Raw genomic sequence first — 27,445 nt, forward strand, 5'->3', positions numbered from 1 at the left:
TCCACAGTCTACCCATGTTTCTGCCACGGTCCTGCAGGCCTTTCCCATGTTTCCACCACATTCCCATTCCAGCCCTTCCCTTCACAGTGGACAACTGGGCCTGGTCTGGCCTGGCTGCTCCTCCAAGGCCAGCGTAGGGAGCTGCTTCAGATACCCGCAGGATGGAGAGGGGGCTGATCTGTCTCCAGGGCCAGAGCTGCCCTTCCCGTGGCCTCCCCACCGGCCTGGCTGCAGGATGCCCAGTGGTCCATTCCAAGGCCTGCAGCGATCGCGCACGCTGGAGGAAAAAGGATGGGGGAAGGAAGGAGAGGCGCCTTCGAAGAACCCGCAGGACCTAGGGGGGAGCACTCTCTGTCAGTCACTCCCTCCGGGACCTAACACCCCCTCCCTGCTCCGGCCGGCGGCAGCGCGCAGGCGCGGGCGCTCCTAGCCCCCTCCCTGCTGCGGGCCGCCCTTTCACCCTGGCAACCGCGGCGCGACGGCGGCGCGCGCGGGCTGGGCGCGGACGGGGCGGGGCCGGGCGGCGCCGGTGCGGGCTGGGGCTGGGGCGGCGGCGGCCGGCAGGACCTGCGGCCGCGGGGAGCGGTCTTGGCGTGTCCCATCCCCTCCGCCTCCTCGCACGGTTCTGCGACGCGCTCTCGGGCCCAGCGGCCTTAGCCTCTGGCCATGGACTCGCAGAAAGTAAGCGGGGCCAGGGGGCCGGGGCCACCCAGGCCCGGCGGAGGGTGGGCGGGGCGCCCGGCAGGGTGGGCGGGGGGCGCGCGGAGCGGTGGCGGCGGCGGTGGCGGTGGAAGGCGAGGTACCCCGGCCCCGGCGGGAGCGCAGCGGCGCCCGCAGGACTGCGGGGACCACGCCCGGTGACCCAGGCTGGCCTCTGCCGCGCACCTGGTCCGGGGCTCTGGCTCCTGAGGGCGGATAGGAGCCGTCCCATATTTTCTGCAATCCTTTTCTGCAGCGCTCCAGGCCTTCTTTGGTTCTTGCATCCTTCCAGCGTGCTAGCGAGGGTTTATCCCTCCCCAGCAGATGAGGGACGCGAGGCACACGGGGTCTCCCTGCTGATGCTCTTGCCTCCACCCAGTCGTTCTCCTCTTGCCACAATACGTGCTTCTGTAGAACCCAGCCTCCCTAGTACCGCCCCCCGCCCCCTCGTGACTAGTTCTTAAGCAGGTCCCAGTGTTGAGTGTCGGTTGAATTGAGGGAAAAGACCGACGGTTGTTGGGGCAGCGGTCCCACCCTCTTCGATCAGTTCAGTGTTGCTGGTCCGTTACCTTAGCGGCTGTTGTGGCATGTTTTATACTTTCTGAACAAGTTAAGGAGAGGATATACAGAACTAGCCGTTTCAATTAAGAAAAAAATAGAGTACGTAGTCAATGTTTTGAATACAATTAGAAGTGAGTTACTAATGTTCAGTCATAATCCGTATGTAGAAATCGACCACCCTGTTCTCTTTGTTAGATTATGGTAATTGAAATATAGTACTGTATAGGAAGGAAACACGAGGGTTATTAATAATGGAGCAGGGGAAAACAAGGGCATATCCAAGAGGCCATTCTTTTCTATTATTAGATAGAAAGCACTGGAAAGACTTATTAGAATAATGTTTTCTGTAATTTTGCCTGGATTAACCTTCTTGAGGAGCCCTGGGGGCATGAGAGAATAGTGTAAAGATGTGCTAAGCCTTGACTATTATAGTATTTAGCAAAAGTGCACGTGATTTCATTGTATGTGTGCATCTTGAAACTGATTGGATATACTCAATTTTTATTTCCATGACTATTGGGAGCAGGGCTGTGGTTAATGGCTTATGGGGTTGGTGGGCTGGATAACAGTAAGACACTTAAAAAAATTACATTTTGTGTGTTTTGAATATATGTTTAAAACATGTCTTCCTAAATTTGTAAAACATTTTACAGCTTATTTAACTTTTTAGGTAAAAATCATAAGATATCCGAGTGGACCTTCGTTCAGGGCAGAGACTTCAAGTCCAGAGACTTGGTTTCCATACTGCTATTTACTAGCTCTGTGATATGGCGCAGATCACTTAACTGTGATTAATCTGTTTCCTCATCTATGCAGTGGAAGTAAGACTGTTTTATATAGGGTTGTTGTCAAAGTCAGGTAAAATAATTCATTATGAAAACTTATGCAGCATTTTAAAGTTTTCAAAAAGAATAAGTGCTGAAATACTCTGTGCGCTGTAAAATGTAATTGAAAACAGTATTTTAATATAGATTATCTTGTTTTGCCAGGGCGTGCATTGTCCCTCACTTTAATGAGGACTCAAGTTTGGACGTTGTGACTCCTGCAAGTCATACCAGTGGCCATAAGGCTAAGATCTGAACTTATTTGGTCTCATTCTAAATGATACATTCGAGTCCCTACACCTACCGTGTGCAGTTTCCCTAGAGGTAGCAAGGAATTAGCTGTTCTTTCCTAGTGATACTAATGTATCTTAATTTGTGATAACTTTGAGAATCAACTTTTCAATATTAGAAAATCTGTTGAATTTTGTTGGTGGTATCAAATAATATTTCTAATAAAAAAGCGCTTTGTTTTATAGCTTAAAACGAGTATCTGGTGTTGATGCTTATGACCAATTTAGTGCTCTGAATTTGAGCATCCTTTTCTCATAAATTACTGCAGAATCAATTATATACCTCAACTAATAAGGAACTAAACGGGATATTTATTTCTCTTTAAATAAGACAGTAAGTTGTATACCTGTGGCATGATTTTTCTTTCCTGCTACATAATGTTACAATGACAATAGTAGCAGGGATGGTACCTTAGTCAGTGTAAGGAAAATGGTTAGGTACTGCAAGTGGCAAAGGGTGACATGGCTTGAATATGTACCTGTTTGTAAAGCATTGGGATTTGGACTTTAAATTACTAAGAGGATAGTTCTGGAACCTCGTCTCCAGTCCTGTTTATGAGCTGAAAGAACTTGGATAATTTGCTGTGTCTCTCTATTTCCTTGTCTATAAAACAGAGATAATAATTGTACTTAATCTCAAAGGGTTATCGTGAGGATTGTGTTAATTTTTAAAAATCACTTGGTGCCTAGCACACGTAAGTACTGTTAGCTGTTGTTATTAATTTCATAACCCCGACTTCAAAATAACTGTTTTTGTTGATAATTTGTGTAACTATTTTTCTAATCCAGTCTAGCCATTTTTTACCTTTGTCCTTACATTTTAAAGTATGTATTCTGTTTTTACCTTTTTAATAAATGATTTCAAATGGTGATACCAAAGGAGAGTTGTTAAATCCTAATTGAAAGAGGATTGAAAGTTCTGACTCATGCAATCTGACAATGGAGGTTAAGTTAGCTGGACAGTCTTACAGAAGCTTGATGGTGGCTAGTCAGCAAGTGGATTAGCTTGACCAGCTGCTTTTTTGTCTGTGAAAATAACTTGGACTTCAGTGTCGTGTTAGCAACAGATGCTCTGTTTGAGCAGAGGAAGAAAACATCATTGCCTTGGGTATGTAAGGCGTCCTGTTGGAGACAGAAGACCACAGTATTATGTTCTAGAAATAAACAGAGGGAGTTTGTTTATATGGAGTTTCTGGGTCGCTTTTGTGGGCAGGATGTGTTATGGATAGGTGGCTTTGTTTGATACCCAGACCTTTTGATTATGTCCTTAAGTGGTTTTAAGATAAAATCTCAAAGGTTTCTTTACCTGATGAAATGTGTATATTCAAAGAAACCATTGAAACAAATAAGACATTTACACCTTTCTGGAATCTTGGCACTTAGAATTTGATGGAGTTAAATTTTTTGTGCAGGAGATCATTCACATTCAGAGGGGTTGCGTTTCTAGGAAAGATACATGCTGTAGGAATAATAACGTGGAGAGAGAGGGGGAAGGGATCCCAGAGGAAGGATGTCTCGGAGAGCATATGTTGTCAGTTGTTTCCTTTTCCCCACTTTTTCCTGCTTTTCTTTATTTTTTACTTGGAAAGGGGTAGTGGTAGTCAAGTGAGGCTTGACTGGACGAGACTGGACACACCTAGATTGGGGAGATGGAACTGAGTAGGGGAGTATTAAAGCGTGACAACCAGCAGCAAGTAGTATGTCTACGTTGGTTTCCTTATTTCGGTTTTCTCCTCTACCCAGGGGTTTGCTATCCTTTGCCTTCATCTCATACCCTACCAGTTCAAAGACCTCCAGACACCCAACCAACTGTCTCATGTTCCAAAAGTACTCATTCTTCTCAGTAAAAAAAAAATATTGTTTCCTCAGGAAAGGAAAGAGAAATGAAGTTTGAGTCCTGTTCTGCCTCCAAGATTGTGTTAGACTGCTTTAAACTCTCACAGTAGCTTATTCCTGTTGCACAGGTATGGCTAATGAAACTCAGAGAGGTTAAGTGACTTTCTCAGAGTCACACAGCTAGCAAATGGTAGTCTGCATTCAAACCAGGTCTTTCTTCACAACCTAAGCTTTTTTCATTATCACCCTTCTGGCCTGAATCCTTTGCCTTTAAATGGTGGTATATAAAGATAATTAAAACTTAAGATGTTAACAGGAATAAACACCCAGTTTTTTTTTAAAGAAGCTAGTTAAGTCTAGTGAAAATAATTGGTAGAAAATATAGAATATGATTTGGGTAAAACCCTGGAATTTAGTCGCTTGCTGCCCCAAATCAAGTTGTTATTTTTCTGTAGTATATATATCTCCCCTCTCTCCAGCTCTTTTTCTTTTTTGAGGGGGAGTCTTAGCTTTCTAAAGTAGAGCTGTGGGGGCTGGCCCCTTGGTCAAGTGGTTAAGTTCGTGCGCTCTGCTTTGGCGGCCTGGGGTGTTGCTGGTTCGGATCCTGGGCGCGGGCATGGCACCGCTCATCAGGCCATGCTGAGGCGGCATCCCACATGCCACAACTAAAAGGGCCTACAACTAAAAATGTGCAGCTATATACCGGGGGGTTTTGGGGAGAAAAAGGAAAAATAAAATCTTTAGAGGTGTGAACAGGAAAGTGTAAGTGGGGTTTCATACATCCCAGCCAAGCACCAGCACAGTCATTCACATGGAATGGATCCAGGTAATCTGGAATGTACAAGGCATGAAATGCCCTCTTCAAAGGACCATGCTGACCTAATCATGATCACTGTATTTAAATACAGATATCTTCATTTTTTACTTTTGAAAATTTTTTGATGTATATTGCCAAGTTGCCCTTCAGAAGGCATTTGTGTCATTTTGTACTGCTGCTAGCAGTCCCTGAGAGTACCCCCATCTCTTACTCCCCCTCCCTTAATTAGATGGTGGGACCTCTGGTTTCCTTGGCTAAATACAAGCTTCTTATACTTCAGTGGATGGAACAGCAAGTTCAAAGGTCCCTGAACGTGGATAAGCCTTCTTCAGCCTCTGACACGCTGTTTCCTCAGATCCTAGATGGGAGGATACCTCGTCTTCTGCCCTCATATCTTACACCTGGGCTCAGGGTTGAAAGGCAATTATTCCCCACCAGGTCTTTCACTGGATTTTTTTTCTGTGGTTCACCTTGGTTGCATCTGTATACGGGTGGCATTCCTAACCGTTTCACTGTTAGAGAGGGCGTAGCTTTCTACCAGTTAGCTGTTTCTGCTTGTATTCCTCAACTCTGCAACAATGTTTCGTTCTCCTTTCCCAGCTTCTTGCATCACATGTGAGCACAGTACTCTTGTTTGTGTTGCCATAGCTATGATCAACTGGTAAGATTCTGGTTGTCTAGTTTATTAGCTAGACAGAGCTTTTGGATTTCAACTCTTGTTACCTAATTCAAAGGAGAGGTCTGTGGTCTGGATTGATGCGGGTGGCAAGCTTCCTGGTGGCTTTAGGGTATTTTCCAGGAACGTTGTCGGCTGGGTTCATTGATTTCTTTGCTCTGGTTGTAGGAACCCTGTGATTGTTCTGTCAAGTCCCCAGCAGTGTATGCAGCCTAGGGCAGTGTGAAAGGACAGGCTCTGGAGGCAGCTTCCTGGGTTTAAATTGCAACTGCCGCTTGATAGCTGTGTGACCTAGAAAGGTTCCTAACTTCTCTAACCTTACCTTTCTTCACCCGTAAAATACAAAGACAAATACTACTCTTAAAAAATCTATTGTGATGATTGAAAAGATATTAACAGCTTAGTACAATGCCTAGAAAGTGCTTAATGAATACTAACTGAAAAGGCTGTAATAATACTCTGACTCCCTTAAATTGTAGATTCATTAGTGATATGTGCAGTGATTCTAGATTTGTGTATCTGAAATGTCTGGAAAACTAATGTAGCATTTGAATCAGAAATCTTCTCCTGGTCTGAGTAGACACTGGTGGGAAACCCTTATGTCAGAGTGTTTCTTTAGTTATGACCACTTGGTTATTGGTGCCCTCAGATTCAGAGTAGCATATAAACTTGGGGTTAATGGCTTTCTGCCACTGGTTATAAGAGCAGGAAGTTTCTGCATCACAATTTTGCACTGGATAGTTTCCAGTTAAGTAGCCCAAGTTGGCAGAGTTTTTTGTTGGATAGAGCAGAATTAAGACACATTTAAATTTGTCATCTTAACGTATGTTAAGCTAAAACCAGTAGAACCATACCATTTCAAATGGTGAAAGTCATCATGTTCTCACACTTAGGAGATGATATGCCTGTAGTAAGAATGGCTCTTTCTGTAGCCCTTCTGTCTGACAGGGTGGTATGTGTTACCACCTGTTGATCAGTTCCGGTTTTTTTCAATCTTGAGGTAAAATCATAGTCCTTTTGGTGCCCTTGGATGTTCTGACCTCCTTTTCGTGAACTGCTGATCTTTCTGGTCTTTCAGGTAGTACAGTGTAATAGTTAAGAGCACAGACTCACGAGTCAGACTGCCTTAATTTGAATCCTGGCTCTGCCACATATTAGCTCTGAGATCCTGGGCAAGCTTCTTAACCTCTCTATACCTCAGCTTCTGCATTGGGAAAACGGGGATAATTATAGTATCCTACCTCATAGGATTCTTGAGAGGATTAGATGAATTAATAACTGTGAAGAGCTTAAGATAGGGCTTGACCCTTAAAAGTATAAAAGGGTTATTATTATTTTGTTCAGTCTGTTGATTTTGCTTTTATATCACATAATTTATCATGACTATAAGCATAACTTTAAGCTATGCTCCTTTGAAGAGGGTACCTCATGCCTTGTATATCCCAGATTACTTTGATCCATTCCATGGGAATGATTGCAGTCATGCTTGGCTGGGGTGTATAAAACAATTCTTCTTGTTAGAATAGCAGTTACTTTAGCCTAATTTCGTAGTCGAGTAATTGAGAGGCTTAATCCTGATACAGTAGGTTTTTCCGAGGTCCTAGTAACTGTTGTGCATGACCAAGGGTTAATGGCTGACATTGCCTGTGCACACTTCCTCTGAACACCTGTTTTCTATATATTTTACTGTGATCCAGCAGAATTTTGTCAAAGCATATCTTTGGACCTATATCACCTAGAACCTTTAGTCTTGGCCACCTTAAGTCTTGTAAAATACAATTATCTGATGTAGATAAGCTTCAGATAATTTATATGACCTTATCTGTCTATGTCTGTCTATCACTTTATCCATCAGTGTTTGGAAGGTAATGGGAAACTTGAGATCTGAGATGAAATCTGAGACCCTTTCAGGTTGATAGAATCTCACGGAGCAGATGAAAGTTGTCTTCGCCCTCCTTCACCGTCAGGTTTTGATAATAAAAGAAATGAGGCAAATATATATCACAATGGACTTATTCTATAACAATACATTTTGTATATGTTTTAGAACAGTGGTTACAGGTAGAGGAACTGATAAATGTGAGAAGCAAGGCATATAAGAGAAACTTAGAGCAGGCTGCTGCAGCTGGAATACAGCAAGAGAGAGGAAGTCTGTGTGAATTGAAGCAGGGGAAGTAGGTAATGAGAAGATCATTCAGGGTCTTACAGATTATGAAAGGTCATGTTAACAGGTAGTGTTAAAAGATTTTCGATTTTATCTAAGGACCAGTGTGAAGCCATTGAAGATTAGTAAGCAGGAAGAGTGATGCTATCATATCCCAGAGCTGCAGTGTAGAGAACTAATTATTGGAGAGAGAGAATGGATCAGAGGCCAGTTAAGAAGTTTTGCAAGAGCATAAATTGAGATATGCTATTGACTTGTACTAAGACAGTGGTAGTGATTGTAGCACTATTTAGGGGTAAAATCTACAGAACTTGATGACTGCATGCAGAACAAAAATGAGGAGAGGATATGATGATGGCCTAGGTTTCTGGTTTTGCAGCTGCTGGTGCCATTTGCAAAGAGAGAACACTGGCTTGGGTTTAGAGGGGGACATCATGATGTGTTGAGTTTTGGAGTGCTTGTGAGACATGTAGTTGGGGATTTCAGGTGAGCGGTTGGGTTAAATGGTTTGGAGCTCAGAGGAGAGCCACTGTATATAATGGTGCTGTTTGTGTGCAGCTTATATCACATTCATTGAGATTTTTAGCTTTGCATTTCCTCTTCATCTTTATCAATTACTTGTGTCTTCCTTATAGCAGCTATTGATTTGGAGGCCCTGCCGGGGTAGAGTGGGGTAGAAAATTTAATGCATTATGTTATCTTTTAATTCTTTTCTGCCTCTTTCTCTAAGTTTCAGAATACAGAGTATATAGATTACCTGCGCTGGCATGTTGCCTACCGTATTTAGAAAACACTTTTAAAAAATTCTGCTGAATTTGGTACCTATTCAACCAGCCTCCCCTTGCATACCTCCTGTGTTAGGCTCACACTATCCCTGAAGACACCTCTTCCCTGACTCCCACCACCTAGAGAAGACTTTAGCCTTATGTCACATACACAAGCTAGGTTGAAGTTTCAGAACTCAGCTCATATAATCCTAATCCTTTAGTTTTTATAAGTTTTGGTGTTGGTGGTAGTTTGTCTTAAATATTTTGGTCCCTTGTAATTTGTTTTCCAGTTCTATGGAGCTCCAAGCTCCTTAGTTCTTTCTGTCTTCGTGCCATTTCCACCCTGGATCTAGCCAGTCCATGTCCTTGTGAGGTCCAGAATTCTTGAAGCCCTAGTCCCCTTCGTGATTTACTTCTCAGCCCTCCCTGATGACCCCCCCCATTGTAGTAGCATACTCCATGTGAGCCCTTGATTGCACTCTTTTGCAATTGCTTATCCTCTCCACAACAACAGAGTAAAGGGCAAGTGGCTTCAGAGCTTCTGGAGTCCTCGTCTCAGCAGCCTGCCTTTGGGACACTTTCAGGATACTGCCCTTTTTTTGTTCTAAGCTGAGAATAGCTTAGGGTAGAAGCAGCACTTTATCTGCATTAGCTACCAAGGTCATATTGGTTACTTTGGGTTCTGACAGTTACTCGTCTGGATGATTGCTTCTTCTGCAGCCATGTTTACTGATGCATTTGGTAGCTGTGAAAATATAGGTGACCTAAATTCTGAGGCTCCACAGCCCTCTGCAGCTGGCTTGTCCATCCTTCCAGCATCTCAGTGGTGGTTGTTACAGCAAAGGCTCTGAAGCTCTCCTGCCCTAGGGATTGGAGTAGCACCTCCCTGGGAATCTCCCTCAGCCTTCAGTCTTTGTTACTTTGGCAGTAAGGCAAGGCTGCCTTTCTTAGGACATGGACCCTTTATCTAGGTGTTCCGTGATGGACCCTCATGCTTTACTAGAACTCCCAGGTAAATTAAAAGTGTGAGCCATAGAGTATTCTCTCTTCAAAGAATGAAGTGATCTTTCCCAGAAATAGTCTATCAGCCTTTAAAGACCTTTCCTTCCCAACCACTTTCTGGGGGAGTATAGTACTTTTAAAGCCTTAGGTAATTCATGTAGAATACCGTTCCCCCAAAAGCTTTAACACAGAGATTGTGGGGTTTCTTTTCAGAAGTATTGCTGTTAATACTTCTTGGGCCAATACAAGTTGAGAAGAGTCACTTTTCATTCTCTGGTGATAGCAGAATTTTGAATGAATTAAGGGGGAATGGTAAAGGCAAGATTAACTGTAATCTAAGGGTATTATATCTTGGAGGTATAGAACAGTACCATTCACAAAGGATGGCATTATCCTGATGATTCTTTGAGTTTGTATGACTTACACGTCAGCTGTCCTCAGGTGCAGTCTTGTTTTTGTCACATGTCAACCTTGGCATGGACGTTTGTACTCTGTGTGATCCCCAGAGAGTCCTTTCTAACTGAAAACAATGAGTAGTGTAGGTTTTACGGGAGAGAAGATTGTATTTCTCCCTTTGTTGTAAATATTAGGGGGATCCCAAAGGAGTGCTGCTTATGCTCCGATTTTTTTTCCTTTTGAGAGGTGGTGATATTATAATATTACCTTTCCATTTCTAGTGGTAATATTTACATAAATAAAAACTGAGAACTTGGTGAAATTCTGGTAAAGAAACTTGATTGTAACATTCTAGATTGTATCCACATATAGCTATTATATTTCAAGAATCTGGCATAACATAAGCACATATAGAAATTCTGGTATTCCAAGAAGAATTTCAGAAAGCTTTTAGGTTGTTATTAATTGCAAATTAAGCAGATCAATATGGAGTGTTTGCCCTATCACCACTTTTTGAAATATATTGACTATTTGGATGGTATAGGCTTCTAAGGTTGTATTGTCCAGTATGGTAGCTTCTAGCCACATGTGGTTATTGAGCAGTGGAAATGTGACCAATTTGAATTGAGATGTGCTGTAAGTGTAAAAGGCACATTAGATTTTAAGACTTAGTACCAAAAAGAAAGGAAAGAAGGAGAGAAGGAAGGGACTCAGTAATTGCTAAATATTGATTACATGTTGAAATGATAATATTTTGCAACAGTTGGGTTAAGTAAAATATTAAAATTAATTTTATCTGTTTCTGTTACTTTTTTTTTTTTTGAGGAAGATTAGCCCTCAGCTAACATCTGCTGCCAATCCTCCTCTTTTTTGCTGAGGAAGACTGGCCCTGAGCTAACATCCTTGCCCATCTTCCTCTACTTTATATGTGGGATGCCTACTACAGCATGGCTTGCCAAGCGGTGCCATGTCCACACCTGGGATCTGAACTGGCGAACCCTGGGATGCCGAAGTGGAACGTGCACACTTAACCGCTGTGTCACTGGGCCGGCCCCCTAGCAAACCACATTTGAAAAAGAATATATAATTTATTGTATGAGTATTTTATGTGACGGGCAAATTGGTTAGATTTAGAGACAGTATTCTAAAGTGGTAAAGACAGACTGAGCATCATATTTATCTTACTAGCAGGGTCACTTGGGGCAACTGGTTGAATCTCCATTTTCTTATCTGTACAATAAGGATAACTCTGCCATTAGGAAGGATGGATGGGGAGGCAGGTACAGTCCATTAACCAGAAAGAGCCCAGTCTGAATTGAAGCTTACTATATGCAGTCTGAGGATTGTGCAGAACCGTTTTTTTTTTTTTTTTTTTGAGGAAGTTTAGCCCTGAGCTAACTACTGCCAGTCCTCATCTTTTTTTGCTGAGGAATCCTGGCCCTGAGCTAACATCATGCCCATCTTCCTCTACTTTATACGTGGGACGCCTACCACAGCATGGCATGCCAAGCCGTGCCGTGTCCACACCCGGAATCCGAACCGGCAAACCCCAGGCCGCTGAGAAGCAGAACGTGCGAACTTAACCGCTGCGCCACCGGGCCAGCCCCCGTGCAGAACCGTTTTTAACTGTTCCATTGTGTAGTTTTTACATATACATAGAGCCTTCTTGGATGAATACTCGGAAGACTCAAGTCCTCTGGCCTCCTTTTCTCCATCTCTGTACTACCATACCAGTCTTGTGCCCCCCTTCCCCCAAGTCCTGGCTCCGTTCTGCCGTTCTCTTGGTCATCTTTGTATTGATATCTTGGTGCATCTGTTTCTGGGAGAACTACTGACAGGATAAGCGGCTAACTTTTGGTGTCAGTCTTCTCTCATAGCATAACTTTATTGTGGTGCTATACTAACATGCCACCGGCAGTGAAGGTGGGAAGAAATAGTGCAGGTAAGTGAATACAGCGGAGAGCTCTAGGCAGCCCCGAGGATGGTGATGACACCTGCTTATCTCCAGCGATTGTTGTGAGAATTAAATAGGACTGTTGTAATTATTTTTAATGTTTAACTGCAATAATGCTTTATGAACATTTATATAAAAAGTGTTACCTTTTTATCAGATTATTTCCTGAGCTCTTTATATATAGCCTTTTATCAATATCTGATTTTATTTTAAGGAGAACCTTTATCACACAAAATTAGAATATTTGTGCTTGAGGTGCTTACAGAAACAAGGCTTGTGCTTTTGGGGAAGTTAAAAGGTAAAAGTACTTAAATTTCCTTTTTACTGAGAATGGAAGTATCTTGTTTGAATTTCCTTGTTACTACCCATGAAGATTTATTAAACAGCTGGACCTGTGCTGCCCAACATGACAGTACTTCCACGTGTGGTCATAAAAAATGAAATTAATTAAAGTAAAAAATAATAAATTAGTTCCTCAGTTGCTCTGTCCACATTTCAAGAGCTCATTGACTTCATGTGGCTAGTGACACCATATTGGACAGCACATATATAGGACATTTCCATCATAGTAGAAAATTTTATTGGGCAGCACTGAACTAGAGAGTATGGGAAATGAAATAACCATTTTACTTAAATAGGAAGCATTATCAAAAAGTCTGAGGTATTTGCTAAAATTCCTTGCTTTATTGTGGTTCTGTAGCATCTGTAAATATTGCAATGCATGTTGTAATTTTAGCTACAAATTTATCTTTCATATTTCTAAAATGTGTTTTATTTTCATAAATGAATAAAATGTGAAATTTCAGTGTCTCTCTGCTTTTATTCCTCATATCCCGAGGCTGTGTTAGAGGCTTCCTTTTGTTTTTGTTTTTGCAAGGTTTAAAGATTTAGTTCTCTTCCTTTGCCATGGCCTTATGACCTAAAATAATACTGTTGATATTAAGCAATATTTGATCATCTTCAATGTGAAAGTTATGATGATGATTAAGTTGTACTAAGAATAAGAGATTTCAAAACAGTGCAAATACATATTCCATCTTTTGTAATTATAGGCCTTTGGAAATTTTGAACAATGGGAAGCTTTCCATTGCTCCTATTTATTATATAATAGACTCTTACATAAAGGGTTTGCTTAGAGAATTGTTGTGAAATTACAATTCTCTTTTATTAAAATATTGTAATATTTAATTTTTTTTTTAATCCTAGGAAGCTCTGCAAAGGATCATTTCAACTTTGGCAAGTAAAAATGATGAAATTCAGAACTTTATTGATACACTAAATCAAACACTAAAAGGAGTTCAGGTATGAATCTTTTTAAAGTTTGTGTAAATTTGTCACAAAAAATGATTGTTGGGTCAAATCAGAAGTATAAATATACTCCATCAATTATGATTGATTAGATTATAAACTAATGGAGGTGAGAGCAGGGTTTTTAAATGGCAGATAAATAAAAATGCTTTCTTTGCTATTCCTGTATTCTCCATGGAAGGATCAAATAGTAATGGAAAAGAAAACTGGACTAGTAGTTGCTAGGGAATATTATAATTCTCACTTTTGTCCCTTTCCATTTTATGTTTGTCTTTTCTGATCCCAATTAAGAGAAAATTGTACCTTTCAAAAGTACTGGAAAGCTAAACATTTCTTTTACAGTAAATAGTAGAAGGAAAATGTAGACGGTAAGAGATCTGCTTGTAGAACTAGATAAAAGTAAAACATAGAAGTAAATGGTGAAGTGTCCAATGAGGAGAGAGAGGAGTGTGTAAGGAAATGGCCTCAGGTTTGGGCAGATGGCCCAAGTGTAAATCATCACATGTTGATTGTGGAAGGGGCCTTAAGATCATCTGGGGGTACTTCCCTTTGAATGTGCCTTGATGAACTTACGGATTATTTCTTTGTGAAATAAACAGATTTGTAAGATACTTGTATGCAGCGAATCGTTCCCTGTGGTTTTGTTTGTTTTAACATAAGTAATTGCCTGGTTCTTGGCCTTTTAAACCTTATGCATAAGGTCTTGTATTTACTTTACTTCTGAATTTGCTGCAATTGAAGTTAGTTTATTGTGATTGTCACCACTTGAACTGTCTTTCTCGAACTGTTTTATTGGAAAATTTGTTGAATACACGAATCTGCTTTCGTTAAATAAGCAAAGCTAGTGGTTCTAACACTTCTGATCTATGGACAAGAGAATCATCACATTTGACGTCTTGACAAAGAGCCCTTAGGAGAGAGCTATTTTTCTTTCTTTCTTTTTTTTTTTTAAAGATTGGCACCTGGGCTAACAACTGTTGCCAATCTTTTTTTTTCTTTCTGCTTTATCTCCCCAAACCCCCCCGTACACAGTTGTATATCTTAGTTGCAGGTCCTTCTAGTTGTGGGTTGTGGGATACCTCCTCAACGTGGCCTGACGAGCAGTGCCATGTCCGTGCCCAGGATCCGAACCCTGGGCCGCCGCAGCGGAGCACGCGGACTCAAACTATTTTTCTGATAGACAAATTATTAGAACTCTACCTTAGAATCCAGAAAAAAATAGAGGGGGAATTAAGTTATACCCTTGTCACTGAAGATGGGGGCATAAGAGGTAGTGGGCAAGAGACTGTAAGAATGTGCCAATTGGTTATTGAGGGGGAAAGAGTAGTTCACCTCCTTTTTACAGGTGAGCAACTGAGGTCCAGAGTTTAAGTGGCTGGTCCAAGGTCACTCTTACTGCGTGGTCAGTGTGGGATTTGACTTAGGTCTTCTGCCTTCCATACGGAGCCTTTCTTCTTGCACAGCTTGTTCTTACTGCCAGATAAACTAGTAAGATTGTTGACACCACTTTTGGTTTGACTCCAGTGAGATGATGTCTGTTTCTTATGAACATTATATGCAAAAGTTTGGGTTATATTACAGTAGATTACTCATATTAGTTCTCTTTACCAGTGTCAATTTGCTTAATTGACTGATTCATGTAAGTTGAAAAATTCCTTAAGATAGTTTCTTCTATCTTATGATTGCCACAAGTATGGATATTGCTTTATCTAGAAATTTCACAGATATTTTATTTCTTGCTGGGATAGTATCTTGCTTAATAAGGCATTGAGGAACTTTGGGAAGTCAACAGACTTGAAATGCTTTATTGATTCTGCCATAGTAACTAGTTGTGTGGTTTTGGGCACATCGTTTATCTGTATTTTACTTCATAAAATTTAGGAGTTTGACTACAAATTCTAGCCAGTAGATGATTTCTGAGGTTCCTTCTAGCACTAAAATTCACTGATAACTCTCTTAGGATCCAGTGAGGAATTGCTTAGTCTTTTAAGTTCTGTTTATCCTACGTAAATGTAGTGTTTTAGACAAACTGAAAGATTTAAAAATTTACACAAAATCAGCCCTATCCCCATATTCCCAAACTGTTCCTCAGAGTTATGGAATCGAAATCTCTGGAATATTTTATTGAAACGCTTCACTGTTGATTCTGATACACAACAAAGGTTGAGAACCACTGGCCTGGGGTCTGCCTTAGAGCCTGAAGGTCAGGACAGAGTTCGCAACCTTAAAACAACCTTTCACACTGTCCTGGGGAAACAGTATTTTAAAAGGTGAAGAGAGTATGGGCTAGTCCATAAGAGGTGCCAACGCATAGCATAGCTGAAATAGTACTATCAACAGTCGCAGCGAGCTTCTTAGATTTATCTGATTTTAACCTTATGTCAAATATTAGAATTTTGTTATTTTTATGTTGGAATGCTGAGGTAGTTTATAATATGAATTATTCTCTTCTTTGATAAGTATATCTCCTAGTTTCTTAATGTTTGACAGCTCTTTGGTAAAATCATTGTTTTATTTTGTTTGCTTATTAAACAGGAAAATTCTTCTAACATACTTTCAGAGTTAGATGAAGAATTTGACAGTTTATACTCCATATTGGATGAGGTGAAAGAAAGCATGGTTAACAGTATCAAGCAGGAACAAGCTCGTAAGTCACAAGAGTTACAGGTGAGATCATGGAACTATTTAAATATGAATAATTTTAGTCTATTTAATGCTTGATTTATTGAAAGCAAAAATTTGTGTTTCTGTGTATAACTGTACTTTTATTTTGTAGAATAATGATTCTTAACTTTGTTTTGGTTATAGAGATCTTCCTTTTTAATTGTGATAAAAGATAGAATATTTACACTCTTAACTGTTTTTAAATGTACAGTTCAGTAGTGTTAGCTGTATTTACGTTGCTGTGTAACAGATCTCTAGAACTTTTTCATCTTGCAAAACAAACTGTATATCCATCGAACAACATCTCCTCATTTGCCCCTCCCCCCCACCACCGGGCACCCACCATTGTATTTTCTATTTCAATGATTTCGAATACTCTAGATATCTCAAATAAGCGGAATCATACGATATTTTTCCCTTTTGTGACTGGCTTATGTTACTCTCAGGGTAAATATCTTCAGGGTTTGTCCATCTTGTAGCGTGTGCCAGGATTTTCTTCTTTTTTATGGCCGAATAATATTCTTCTCTATGTATGCACCACATTTTCTTTATCCATTCATCTGTCTATGGACATTTGGGTTGTTTCCACCTCTTGAATATTGTGAATAATGCTGCAATGAACATGGGTGTGCAAATAGCTCTTTGAGATCCTTTTTTCAGTTCTTCTGGATATATACCCAGAAGTGGGATTGCTGGTTAATAGTGTAATTCTATTTTTAGTTTGTTAAGGAACTTGCATACTGTTTTCCAAAGCTGCTGCACCATATTACATTCCCACCAGCAGCACACAAGTGTTTCGACTTCTCCACATCCTCACAAACACTTGTTACTTTCTATTTTTATTATTATTATTTTAATTGAGATATAATTGACATATAACATTATATTAGTTTCAGATATACAACATAATGATTTAATATTTTTATATTTTGAGAAATGGTCACCACAATAAGTCTAGGTGAGATTTATCACCACGCATAGTTACGAATTTTATTTTTCTTATGAGAGCTTTTAAGATCCACTCTCTTCACAACTTTCAGATATACAGTATGGTATTATTAACTGTAGTCACTGTACTGTACATTACATTCCCCAGGACTTATTTATTTTGTAACTGGAAGTTTGTACCTTTTGACCACCTTCATCCATTTTGCCCATACTTTCTGTGTTTTTGATAGTGGCCATCTTAATGGATGTGAGGTGATAGCTCATTGTAGTTTTGATTTGCATTTCTCTAGTGAATAGTGATATTGAGCATTTTTTTTGTATACTGGTTGGTTGTTTATATATCTTCTTTGGAGAAAAACGTCTATTCAGACCTTTAGTCCATTTTTTAATTCGGTTACTTGTTTTTGTTGTTGAATTGTAGGGGTTTTTTATATACTCTGGATATTAACCCCTTGTCACATATATGATTTGCAATTATTTTCTCCCATTCCATAGGTTGTCTTTTCACTCTGTTGTTTCATTTAATGTGGAGAAGTTTTTAAGTTTAATATAGTCTCATTTGTCTATTTTTGCTTTTTTGCCTGGGCTTTTGGTGTCGTATCCAAGAGATCATTGCCCAGTGCAGTGTCATGAAGCTTTTCCCCTATGTTTTCTTCTAGCAGTTTTATAGCTTTAGGGCTTATCTTTAGGTCTTTAATCCATTTAGAGTTAATTTTTATATATAGTGTCAGTTAAGGGTCCAAATTCATTCTTTTGCATGTGGATATCCAGTTTTCCCAGTGCCATTTATTGAAGATTTTGTAGTTTCCCCATTGTGTGGTTTGGCACTGTTGTCAAAGATCATTTGACCATGTATGGGAGGGTTTATTTCTCCCTATTCTCTTCCATTGGTCTTTGTGTCTGTCTTTATGCCAGTGCCACACTGTTTTGATTATGGCTTTGTAATATGTTTTAAAATCAGAAAGTGTGAGTGTGGTCTCCAAATTTGTTGTTCTTTTTCAAGATTGTTTTGGCAATTCGGGATCTCTTGAGATTCCATGTGAATTTTAGAATGTTGTTTTTCCTATTTCTTCAAAAAATGCCGTTGAGATTTTGATAGGGCTTGCATTGGATTGTAGATTGTTTTGGATGGAATGGACATTTTAACAATATTAAGTCTTCCCATCCATGATCGTGGTTTGTCTTTCCATTTAGTCGTGTGTTCTTTAATTTCTTCCAGCAGTGTTTTGCATGTTCAGTTTATAGGTCTTTTACCTCCTTGGTTAAGTTTACTCCAAAGTGTTCCATTCTTCTTGGTGCCATTGTAAATGGGGTTGTTTTCTTAGTTTCCTTCTTGGATTGTTCATTGTTGGTGTATAGAGATGCAACTGATTTTGGGGTGTTGATTTTGGTCACAGATATCTTTGAGAATGTGAAAGATATGAAAGAATACAAATGTTCTCTTTCTCTCTTACACACACGCTGTACACGCAATTTCCAAGGGTCAGATACCTTTTCAAGTCTACACATACTCCCCACGTTGAGATTTGTTGTTTTTATTTAGGAGGTGGGGGTTGTATTACTTAAATCATTTAAAGATAAGTAGTCATGAAGTATCCATAAATTTCAGTAAATAAATTCTTTCATTTAAAAAATAAGATTGAATAAGAAAACTCAGCATCTTCTGAAGATCTAACCCACAACTCATCCTGTATGGATTTCTTTTCTTTTTTGCTGAGGAAGATTCATCCTGAGCTAACAACTGTTGCCACTCTTCCTCTGTTTTGTATATGAGCTGCCACCACAGTATGACCACTGATAGATGCGTGATGTGGTTCTGTGCCTGGGAACAGAACCTGGGCCGCTGAAGCTGAGTGCACCAAACTTTACCACTAGGCCACCAGGGCTGGCTCCAGATTTCTTTTCTGTCTTGGACCCAGCTCCTCCTTCACAGCACCAGTTTGGAATACCTTTTATGCATTCAGTTTCTTAATCTCCAACTTTCCCTTTCTTCCTCCTCATACTTTTTCTCTGCCAGAGCACCTCTAATTATCTTCATCTTCATTGCATTCACCAGCCAACAGTTCTGTCATCATAGTCCATACCACATATTAAATCTGCCACCAAAGTGGCCATGAGTCATATTTTTTCTCCTCCCTGTCCCTCCTTCCATCAAGTGAAAAAAATCTCATGCAAATTGAATGTGCCTTGTCAGTTTTTATCTGCCACCTTGAACCATTCCTGGGGTGAGTGATGTTCCGATGTTGCTGATATTATTTTCCTTTTCACTGACCTGTAAGCTCTAAATACTTGGTTGGTGCCTGTTTTTCGTTGGGACCTATTCTGCCTTACTGTGTATGCAGTTTATTTTTCTGGCATTTTTAGTGGGGAATCTAGAAGCAGCCAGTAGACACATTTTTTAAAACTTGCACTTGGCTAGATAAAGTTAAACTGTTGTTAACATCCTTCTTTAGAGTAGGAACTTTGCCATTTGTGTTTAGAAAAATACTTCCTACTTGTCCCATGTTATTCATGTATCTTATATTGCTAGCTTTTAATTAACAGCAGTTGACTAACTGGCTCCTCTTAGGTTCTTTTCTCTATTCTCCCTTTCTCCCTCTCCTCAAAATTCACGTACGTTGGATAGCAAAGCTCTTACAATAATGACTTTAGAAAAGCATTTTTAGAAGTTTAAATCATGATTATCATTGGATTTTTAAAAATTATTTTGTCTTCATTACGTCTTGTTATCCTTGCCCCAGAGATAGTTTATAGTTGTAAAAGGATTTGAAAAACCTTGAAAATGTTCCATGTTTTAATGTTTAAAATTCATATTTGAGAAGCTAGTTTAGAGTGTTTCTTGTTAGCATAATTTATGGGATAAGTCAGTGATAATATTTCATTGTCAGTATCTAGATTTCATACATTCATTGAATTACTGCTGTGTTGGATTTTGGGTATATATTAGTGAGCAAAACAGCTCCTGCGCTCATGGATTTCACGTCCTAATGGAGGATAATTTGCAAGAAATGCTAAAGAAAGGAAAGTCAGATCCTTTTGCCAAAGAGATTAGAATTTATAAGAGTAAGCAAAAATGTGTATAAGGTATAACTGATTTAAGAATAATGTTAGTGTAAACACTATCCAACTGTACATAATGCAGAGGGATCACGAAGGGAATTGAGTTAAGAAACAGTTGCTCAGAAACTAATTTGAAGCACTTTGAGGGAGGAAAGTCTTATTTAATAAGGGGAAGAGAGAGTATTTCAGGTAAGGGGGAGTTCAGTTGTTAAGATAATCCAAGATCAAAAGTCCAGAAGAGCCTTAGAATCATCATGAAACCAAGTCAGTGCTCATTTGGAGGAGAGATCTACTGTCATTCACGTCATGGCATGTGGGTTTTGGTTTTTAGGAGTGTTGTCCTTTTTTAACTCAAGACGTTTGAGATTTGCAGAATTGAATAATCTCTACCCATTGTGGATTTTTGGTTTAAAATATATCTTTAGACTTCTAGAAGAAGTATGATAATTACCTATCAGAACTTGTTTTCTGAGAGCCATATACAGAGCTGGATATATGTGTGTACACGTAAAATCCACAGTGCTCGTCTTAGAGCAGGCTGTATTTATTGCCCTTGTAAGCTATTGAATTTATATTTCTAGTTGTTGATTAAATTCCCCGTAATACCTAAGTGGGTCATATAAGTTTCTTATAACTCTTTTTCTCATAGTCTCAGATGAGCTTTCTCCACTTTGGGTTTTGTGAATCTTAATTACAATGGTAATGGACATCATAATTTTTTTTTAGCTGATCTGATTCATGGAAGTCTTCCATTGAAACTGCATTTGGGCTTTTCAAAAATGGGATGACTTTACTCTGATTTTTTGATGAGGTATTCTATCAAATTTATCTTTAGCTGCTGACTATTGATGAAGAATTCACAATGTTGCAGAAAATGGGAAAAGCAGAGTTCTAAACACTGTTCGGAAGCGGTGACTTCAAGGATGTTAGCACCATCTTCCCTTCCTGTATCATCACTTCAGATCTTCATTTTTTCCCAGTGATTCTGGTTGTTTTATTTTTTTCCTCTTTTTGTCCTCCAATCTGTTATCCTTTGTAATTCTTAATACTTACCTCTCCTTCTCAATGCCGCAAAAATTTTGGCAGTTTTTTTTTATAGAAATGATGATCTAGGGGAGATCAAGTCATATTGAGGGGACAACAGGTTGTAAAATAAGACTGTAAATTGTTGAAACATAAGTTTAGTGAAGATCATTCTTGTGGATGCTCTTGTGTTATGATTTAAAGGAAAAGCTATGGGGATATCAACCTAATGGTAATTCAAACCATAAAGCTTTCTTGGGATAGTTTAAAAATGAGATAGTGAAAAGAATCACAGCTTGGCCACTGATGCCATTTCCTTCTCTAGTTGGAGATAATAGAGCATCTCTGTTCTTCCTTTGGGTTCACAAACTCTGTAGCATGTTGTTTCATTAAGGTGTTTTAGTAATTACTATGAATAACTAAGTTAGTAGTCTTTAAGTTGTATTCTTTTGTACCCTTCTCTCCCTTTTTTTGCTTTTCCTCTTGACTTCAAATAAACAGCATTTTCTTAGAATAAGATATTATTTTATCTCACACTTGGACCTCAGATTGGACTCTTTCACTTTCGTAGTTCCTTGAGCTATATTCTTTATTTTTCTTGGTACTTTTTACTTTCCTACTACATTGATGTAGTCTGCCCTAGTGATCATTTATACCTACCATTTTGTTCTCAGTGATTTTGCTTAAACCTTTCATAAAGCTCTTCTACAAATGGGATGTTTCAGGTAGTGGTTTGTTAGTTCTTTTTTGGACTCATAAGAGATTTACTCATAGGAGGAGCAGTATTTTTATGAAATTGTGGTTAGGTTCTTAGAATAACACATGAAAACCTGTTTTAACTCAAAATATGGTTGAACTGTTCTACTTTTCCTGAGTAAAATAGAACACATCAGAAACCAAAAAAATGAAGTTTATCTTTAGTGCTGATCTTAAGGAAAAACTAAGTAGATTTGAATGTGAAATAGATATTAATAAATATTCTGAATAAGAATCTTGGATACATTTAAGAGCTTAGAAATTGGTCTGTTTCTTTGTTTAAAGGTAACACTGACGATATTTTCAGATGACTGGGCTAAGTTTTAAACCTACAAATGATAGTATGAGAGAGAACTGAATAAGAAAGATGGTGTTAGGTGAAGTTAACACAGTACTATACAGTTACCATCTTTGTTCCTTTTTATTCTTTTTGAAATCTAGGCGCTTAGATTTGTGATTCCTGTGTTATCTAGCTTTGGAAACTATAAATTAGCATTTATTAGTATGAATTACTTAAGTAATGTTATAAGTGGAGTACTAAGATTGTGCTCAACTGAATGTACCTGTAACTTGATTCGTAAACTTTAACTTAAATAGTTAAATATCATTAAGAAATTTAGTCTTCGTGATAGAGGATGTTGTCTGCAGATGGATTATTTTGGTATTTTAATTTAAATTGTTGGTAGTTTCCTTACTGCCCTGATTGAGAAGAATCTTTTAAGTAAATTTGATCCCAGCTATTTTTAATTGCTTTATTTTCTTTTGTGTTTTTAAGTGATTAATATATCTTTATTTGTATGCAATTAAACTATTTTGGACAAATTATGGAAAGATGTTAAGTACAATGTATTAAGATAATAAAAATTTGTTATATTTATGACTAGTGATTACCTTGCTTCAATAACTCTCTAAAAAGTTTTTGTTCAGTTATTCCCATTAAAATTCTAAGTTCATTATAACGATGTGTATTTAAGATTTTGATGGCAATAGGAAATTTTATTTTAATGATTTATTATTTTTTTCATAGAGTCAGCTTAGTCAATGTAATAATGCCCTGGAAAACTCAGAAGAATTATTAGAATTTGCAACACGGTCATTAGATATAAAGGAACCTGAAGAATTTTCAAAGGTATGAAAAAAACTACCCAAAAAGCTAAACTGATCTACTTAAAAAGGAAAGTTTTGTTAAAAAGATGCTGTTTTCCCTTTTAATTTTGGATTTTTTCAGTCATTTCCAGTACTAAAAAAGGCCTGGAATTTCCTGTTAAGTAAAATGCTAGCTACTCATTTCTTCCAAAGCAAACACTTAGAAGTATGTCAGATGAATCAAGTTATTCTCTTTTTTCAGTTACATCCCTTTTGGTCATTTATTTTAAAGGTACTTGTGTGCTTTAGCAGAGTTGTACCTTTATTATAAACATTTCATGGCTAAAGAAAGAAGATTGATATTGCTATTAACATTCTTAAAAATCTAGCTTTATATTCCTTTCTATGAGCTGATTGGGAAAACATCATCACTTGATGCATATGAGTACTGTAACCTACTAGAATTTGTTATTAAATGTCCTGCTGTATAACTTAATAATTGATTATTTTATTAAAATGTGAAAATGTAGGTCCTTACTTAAGGGGTATGTTTGGTATAAAAATATAAACAGTAAAGCAAGAAGACTGGTAATATTTTAATCTAGATCCTGGTGTTTAAGAGACTCTGAATTCTAGATTCCAATTCTTATTTTAAGTAGAGTTGTTTTTAAATGATTACCAATTTAGCAAATCAAATCTACTCTGATGTAAAATAAGGATGTAGAATATATAAAAAATGGTGTGAAAAGATCAGGAAATTAAGCCATATAATTATCAGAATATATACTATGTAGTAATTTTATCAAGATAAGAAATATTTGAGTTTGATACTATTTTCTTGGTCTTTGTGGACAATGTAGTGAGCTGCATTAGTGTTAGAAAGGTGGCTTTATAATCCATTTGTGTCCACCTTATGTTTTCATTTTATGATTTTTCTGTGAACTTGAGGTAGGAAAAAACTTCCTTGAGAAGGTAACATTTGCTGGCTTATATCCCTTCATTTTGTAAATGAACTTTAAAAATTGATTCCTTTCAACAAAATGATTCAAGACAAAAGTTTCTTTGCTATAAACCAGTGAACTCTTGAATTTGGAGGTGGGTTGTAAGGAAGTTTGTCTTTGCACTTGGTAGGACTTACTATATAAAGAATTATGAGGAAAATGTATCATATTTTAAAGTACCTTAAAGGTCTAGATATGTCAGTTCCTCAGAGGGCATTTATGTGATAACCTCAGATATCTGAAACAGCCAAAAAACCTGCAGAAAGCGGATGTCTGAGTCATCAGAATCAGTGTCATAGAGTTCATGGGGAGGAGTTAGTGTCCTCTCTTCATGATGGTTTCTCAGAATCTCTTGACTATTAATATGTATATGGTACTACTAAGTTTTCAGGTTTTTTTCTTTCCATTTCCTAGTTGTCACTAGATTCCCCTTCTGGTGGAGTAGGGTAGCTGTTAATGACAGGCGTAATCATAGCAGCAAGAATTAACAGCTGAGAGCCTGACAGCGAGGAAGAAGACAGGAAAGCTATAAAATGTGGACACGAGTACTCAACAATAACTTGAATCCAGTTGTATTTAAATAGGGAGTGATGCTCGGAAAACATGGTAAAAGTTGTTTCTCCCAAGTTTCTCTTCCGTTGACATTTTCAGGCTTTCTCTTCCTTCCTCTGAGAGGCTTCTGCTCTTGCTCCTGCTTTATTCTTTGCAGCTTTGTTTTCTGCTTTGTTAGAACTTGTTCCCAGCTGATCGCAACTTGGAAAGGTTCTCATAAAATAAGTCACATTGTAGTTTAAGTATATTTTCTTAGTGTGCCACTTTTCTTCTTCTCTTACTATTTTGGTCTTATCTTCCAGCATTTTGCAGTACTGCTTAATAGCTTAAACCCTTTGGACTTGTGGTGAAATTGATTATTTGTCAGTGTTTCCTAGCCAGAAATCTGAGTTTATTGTTCAAGAAAAATGCCTGAGAGTTGCTTGCAATTATTTTCTTAGTATATCCAAGTAGTATCCAGATAATGGTTTGATTCCAGGTCCAAAAAGTAAGTTCACTCTCCCAGCCAGCTGCGTGGACTAGAGGCTTGCCTCAGACACTAATTGCTGATGGAAAAGGGAAAGATGACTTTGAAGATTAATTGTTGGACCAGCAGTATATTGTTAGATATTTGGAAAAAGAAATTCTTTTAAGGTATACTATTTGTGAATGTCCCATATTAAAGTGAGTAAATCAGATATAGTTATGCTATTCACCAGCATTAGGCAATATGAAAGTAAACAAGTACAAACAGCACAAATGGAAAAGGATTTTAGAACATACTTTCACTAATTTTTTTTTTAAACGGAAGTTTGGTTGATAGTAAATATATGCAGAAAGATTCCCAGCAAATGAGATCTGGATCATTAGCTTTATTTCTGGATGGACGAACCGCCAGACTCCACCAAACCTGGGTTCTCTACAATAGCTGATCTTCAGAACACTGCTCAGATCCTTTGCCAAGATTAATATTCCTATTCTCTCCCTGCCCCCCGAATTTAGAAGTTGAATTCTGTGAAAAGAGCTGAGTCTATGGGACAGTTTCCAAGTCAATTACAATTTTGCCATACATAACCACACATAACCCAGTTGTCAGACTAGGAGAGAAGGAATGGTTACCTGGCCATGGGTGCCTACAATGAAATAAAAAGCACAGAGTAAGGTCAAAGGGGAACAGTGTCTTCTGCATTTGATCACAGATGAAAAGGGAGAATGGATTTTGTGTATTTTGCACTTCTGACTCACAATAACTCTCCATTGGAATATTGTTCAGTGAGTATCAGTCTCTGACTGCTGGGAGGAGCAAATAAGGAGAGAGGAGTGGACACTCACTCAGTATTTTCAAGGGAGCTGAAGTGCTGGGAGAAACTCCTGTAGGCTGAAGTCAGGAATGCTGGGAGAGGAGAGGACCTTCAACAAAGCATGAGTATTTCAGTTATGAAGGCAATTTAAAACAAATCTAAATATTTGTTAGGAATAACTCAAACTATAATTTTTCACCTCTATTTTATTTTTGGGTGTAGTCTCCTATTATATAAATGTACTTGTCATTGAGCAGATGGATGTAGTACTGTGTTCAGAGTTTATTTCAACTTATTTACTGTGGCTTTGGAAGACTTTTAAAAGATCATGTTTTTTTGAAAAGTAGTTCTTTTTATAAACAGATAAATGTATGTATGGAAAATATAAAATGTCTAGTATATAAATCAACCGGTATGCAGTGTTTTTTTTTCTTCATTTGAAAGCTGGTATTTTTGCCTAAAGGAAAATAGCATTTTGAAACTCTTTTTCACTCTCTGTGACTGAGTACCCTTCATTTCCTGAGTTATTTCTTAATGTTATTTTTGGGGTGAAGGTAGAAGTCTCAATTTTATATTGTAAAAAGTATTGAGAAAGTATTAAAAACTTGCCTCTTAGTCATTTTCAGATTGTCTCAAGGAGATATTACAAAATTGTCTGAACCAAACCTAATAGGAAAATCTAAAGTATAAAAAGATAAAACAATGTGAACACATAGAGAAAACTTGAAAAGGTTCTCAGTGTTGTGTGGCATTCAGATTTTTACTAGGAACTCTATTGGGCTTTACTGCAAATCAAAAGAAAGATAAGTCCTGTCAGGCAAATGCCAATTTTGACATCTAGTTTTTGGTGGATTCATTGTTTTGACAGTGTTAGTATATTTTTCTCTCAGCAGTTATCGTTCAGAAACAGATATATTCTTATTTTTGTTGCTGTTTATCAGTGCTCTGATTTTAACTAAGTTTTCCCTTGCTGCCTCTTTCTTCGTTCCAGCCTGTGTTTCAGAGAATTAGATTGTCAAAATGTTTATTTTAGATAATTTACGTAAGTCATTATCTACAAATAAGATAGCATAGGATGGATTTTACGGTTCAAAGATGTCTTACTGCCCATCATTCCATAGATGAGATAACTGAGTCCTAAAAGAGTTAAGTGACTCGCTGGTTAATGTGATGGACTGAAACTCGGATCTCTTAGTCTAATGCTCCTTATATTTTGCTGATTAGTTTCAGAATTTCTGCTGATTGGGAAGAAATTTGGAAATCTCAAAATTTGTTTTGTTTGGGTAAATGATTCATGGAGTACAGTAAGCAAGATCTAAAATTTCTTTATTTTATTATTCCCATCTTAACTGTGTTTAGAAAATACTATTCAATTAGCTACTCCATAAATAGAATTATTTTAGAATGCTTTGCTTCTAACATCTTTCTGTAAAAGAGGAAATGAGGCTTAAGAAGAAATATGGAAACAATAAGATCTTTACCTTCAAAGTGCTTGATAAATTCACAGAAGAAAATAGTTCCTTTATTTACTCACTGCAGATTAAAAACGAGAGAGACTGGGAGAGAGATGTGGTTTAACTTCTTTAATTAGTAATTATGAAGAACCATTTGTGATTATTCCTACATTGTACTCGTAGTACAATTTTATTTAAGGGAGTTTGGCCTCCTGACAAATTTCCTATAGCTGACAAAATAAAGGATCAGAACTGTAAGATTTATTTTAAAAAGAATTGATTCAGAGATAGAGGAAGGGAATGAGAGAGAAAGTGAAAGGAGCCGTC

General features: G+C 38.2%; 1 protein-coding gene across 7 annotated transcripts in view; it reads left to right on the plus strand.

Moving 5' to 3' along the window:
• The first annotated feature begins 483 nt into the window (after positions 1-483).
• Positions 484-27,445, plus strand: part of FSD1L (fibronectin type III and SPRY domain containing 1 like) — a 61,830-nt gene continuing 34,868 nt past the window's right edge. For 3 of the 7 annotated variants that reach the window (XM_023629821.2, XM_070251252.1, XM_070251254.1), the window contains exons 1-4: positions 1,173-1,359; positions 13,193-13,288; positions 15,830-15,961; positions 22,773-22,874. In XM_023629821.2, coding sequence (XP_023485589.1) covers positions 15,911-15,961; positions 22,773-22,874 — 153 coding nt within the window. In that variant the 5' untranslated portion in view covers positions 1,173-1,359; positions 13,193-13,288; positions 15,830-15,910. Of the gene's footprint in view, positions 682-1,154; positions 1,360-2,249; positions 2,409-13,192; positions 13,289-15,829; positions 15,962-22,772; positions 22,875-27,445 lie in introns of those variants that run through there. The other 4 variants (XM_070251253.1, XM_023629819.2, XM_023629820.2 and 1 more) reach the window with 4 other exon arrangements.

This window comes from Equus caballus, chromosome 25 (assembly GCF_041296265.1).
Source record: "Equus caballus isolate H_3958 breed thoroughbred chromosome 25, TB-T2T, whole genome shotgun sequence".
Lineage (NCBI taxonomy): Eukaryota > Metazoa > Chordata > Mammalia > Perissodactyla > Equidae > Equus > Equus caballus.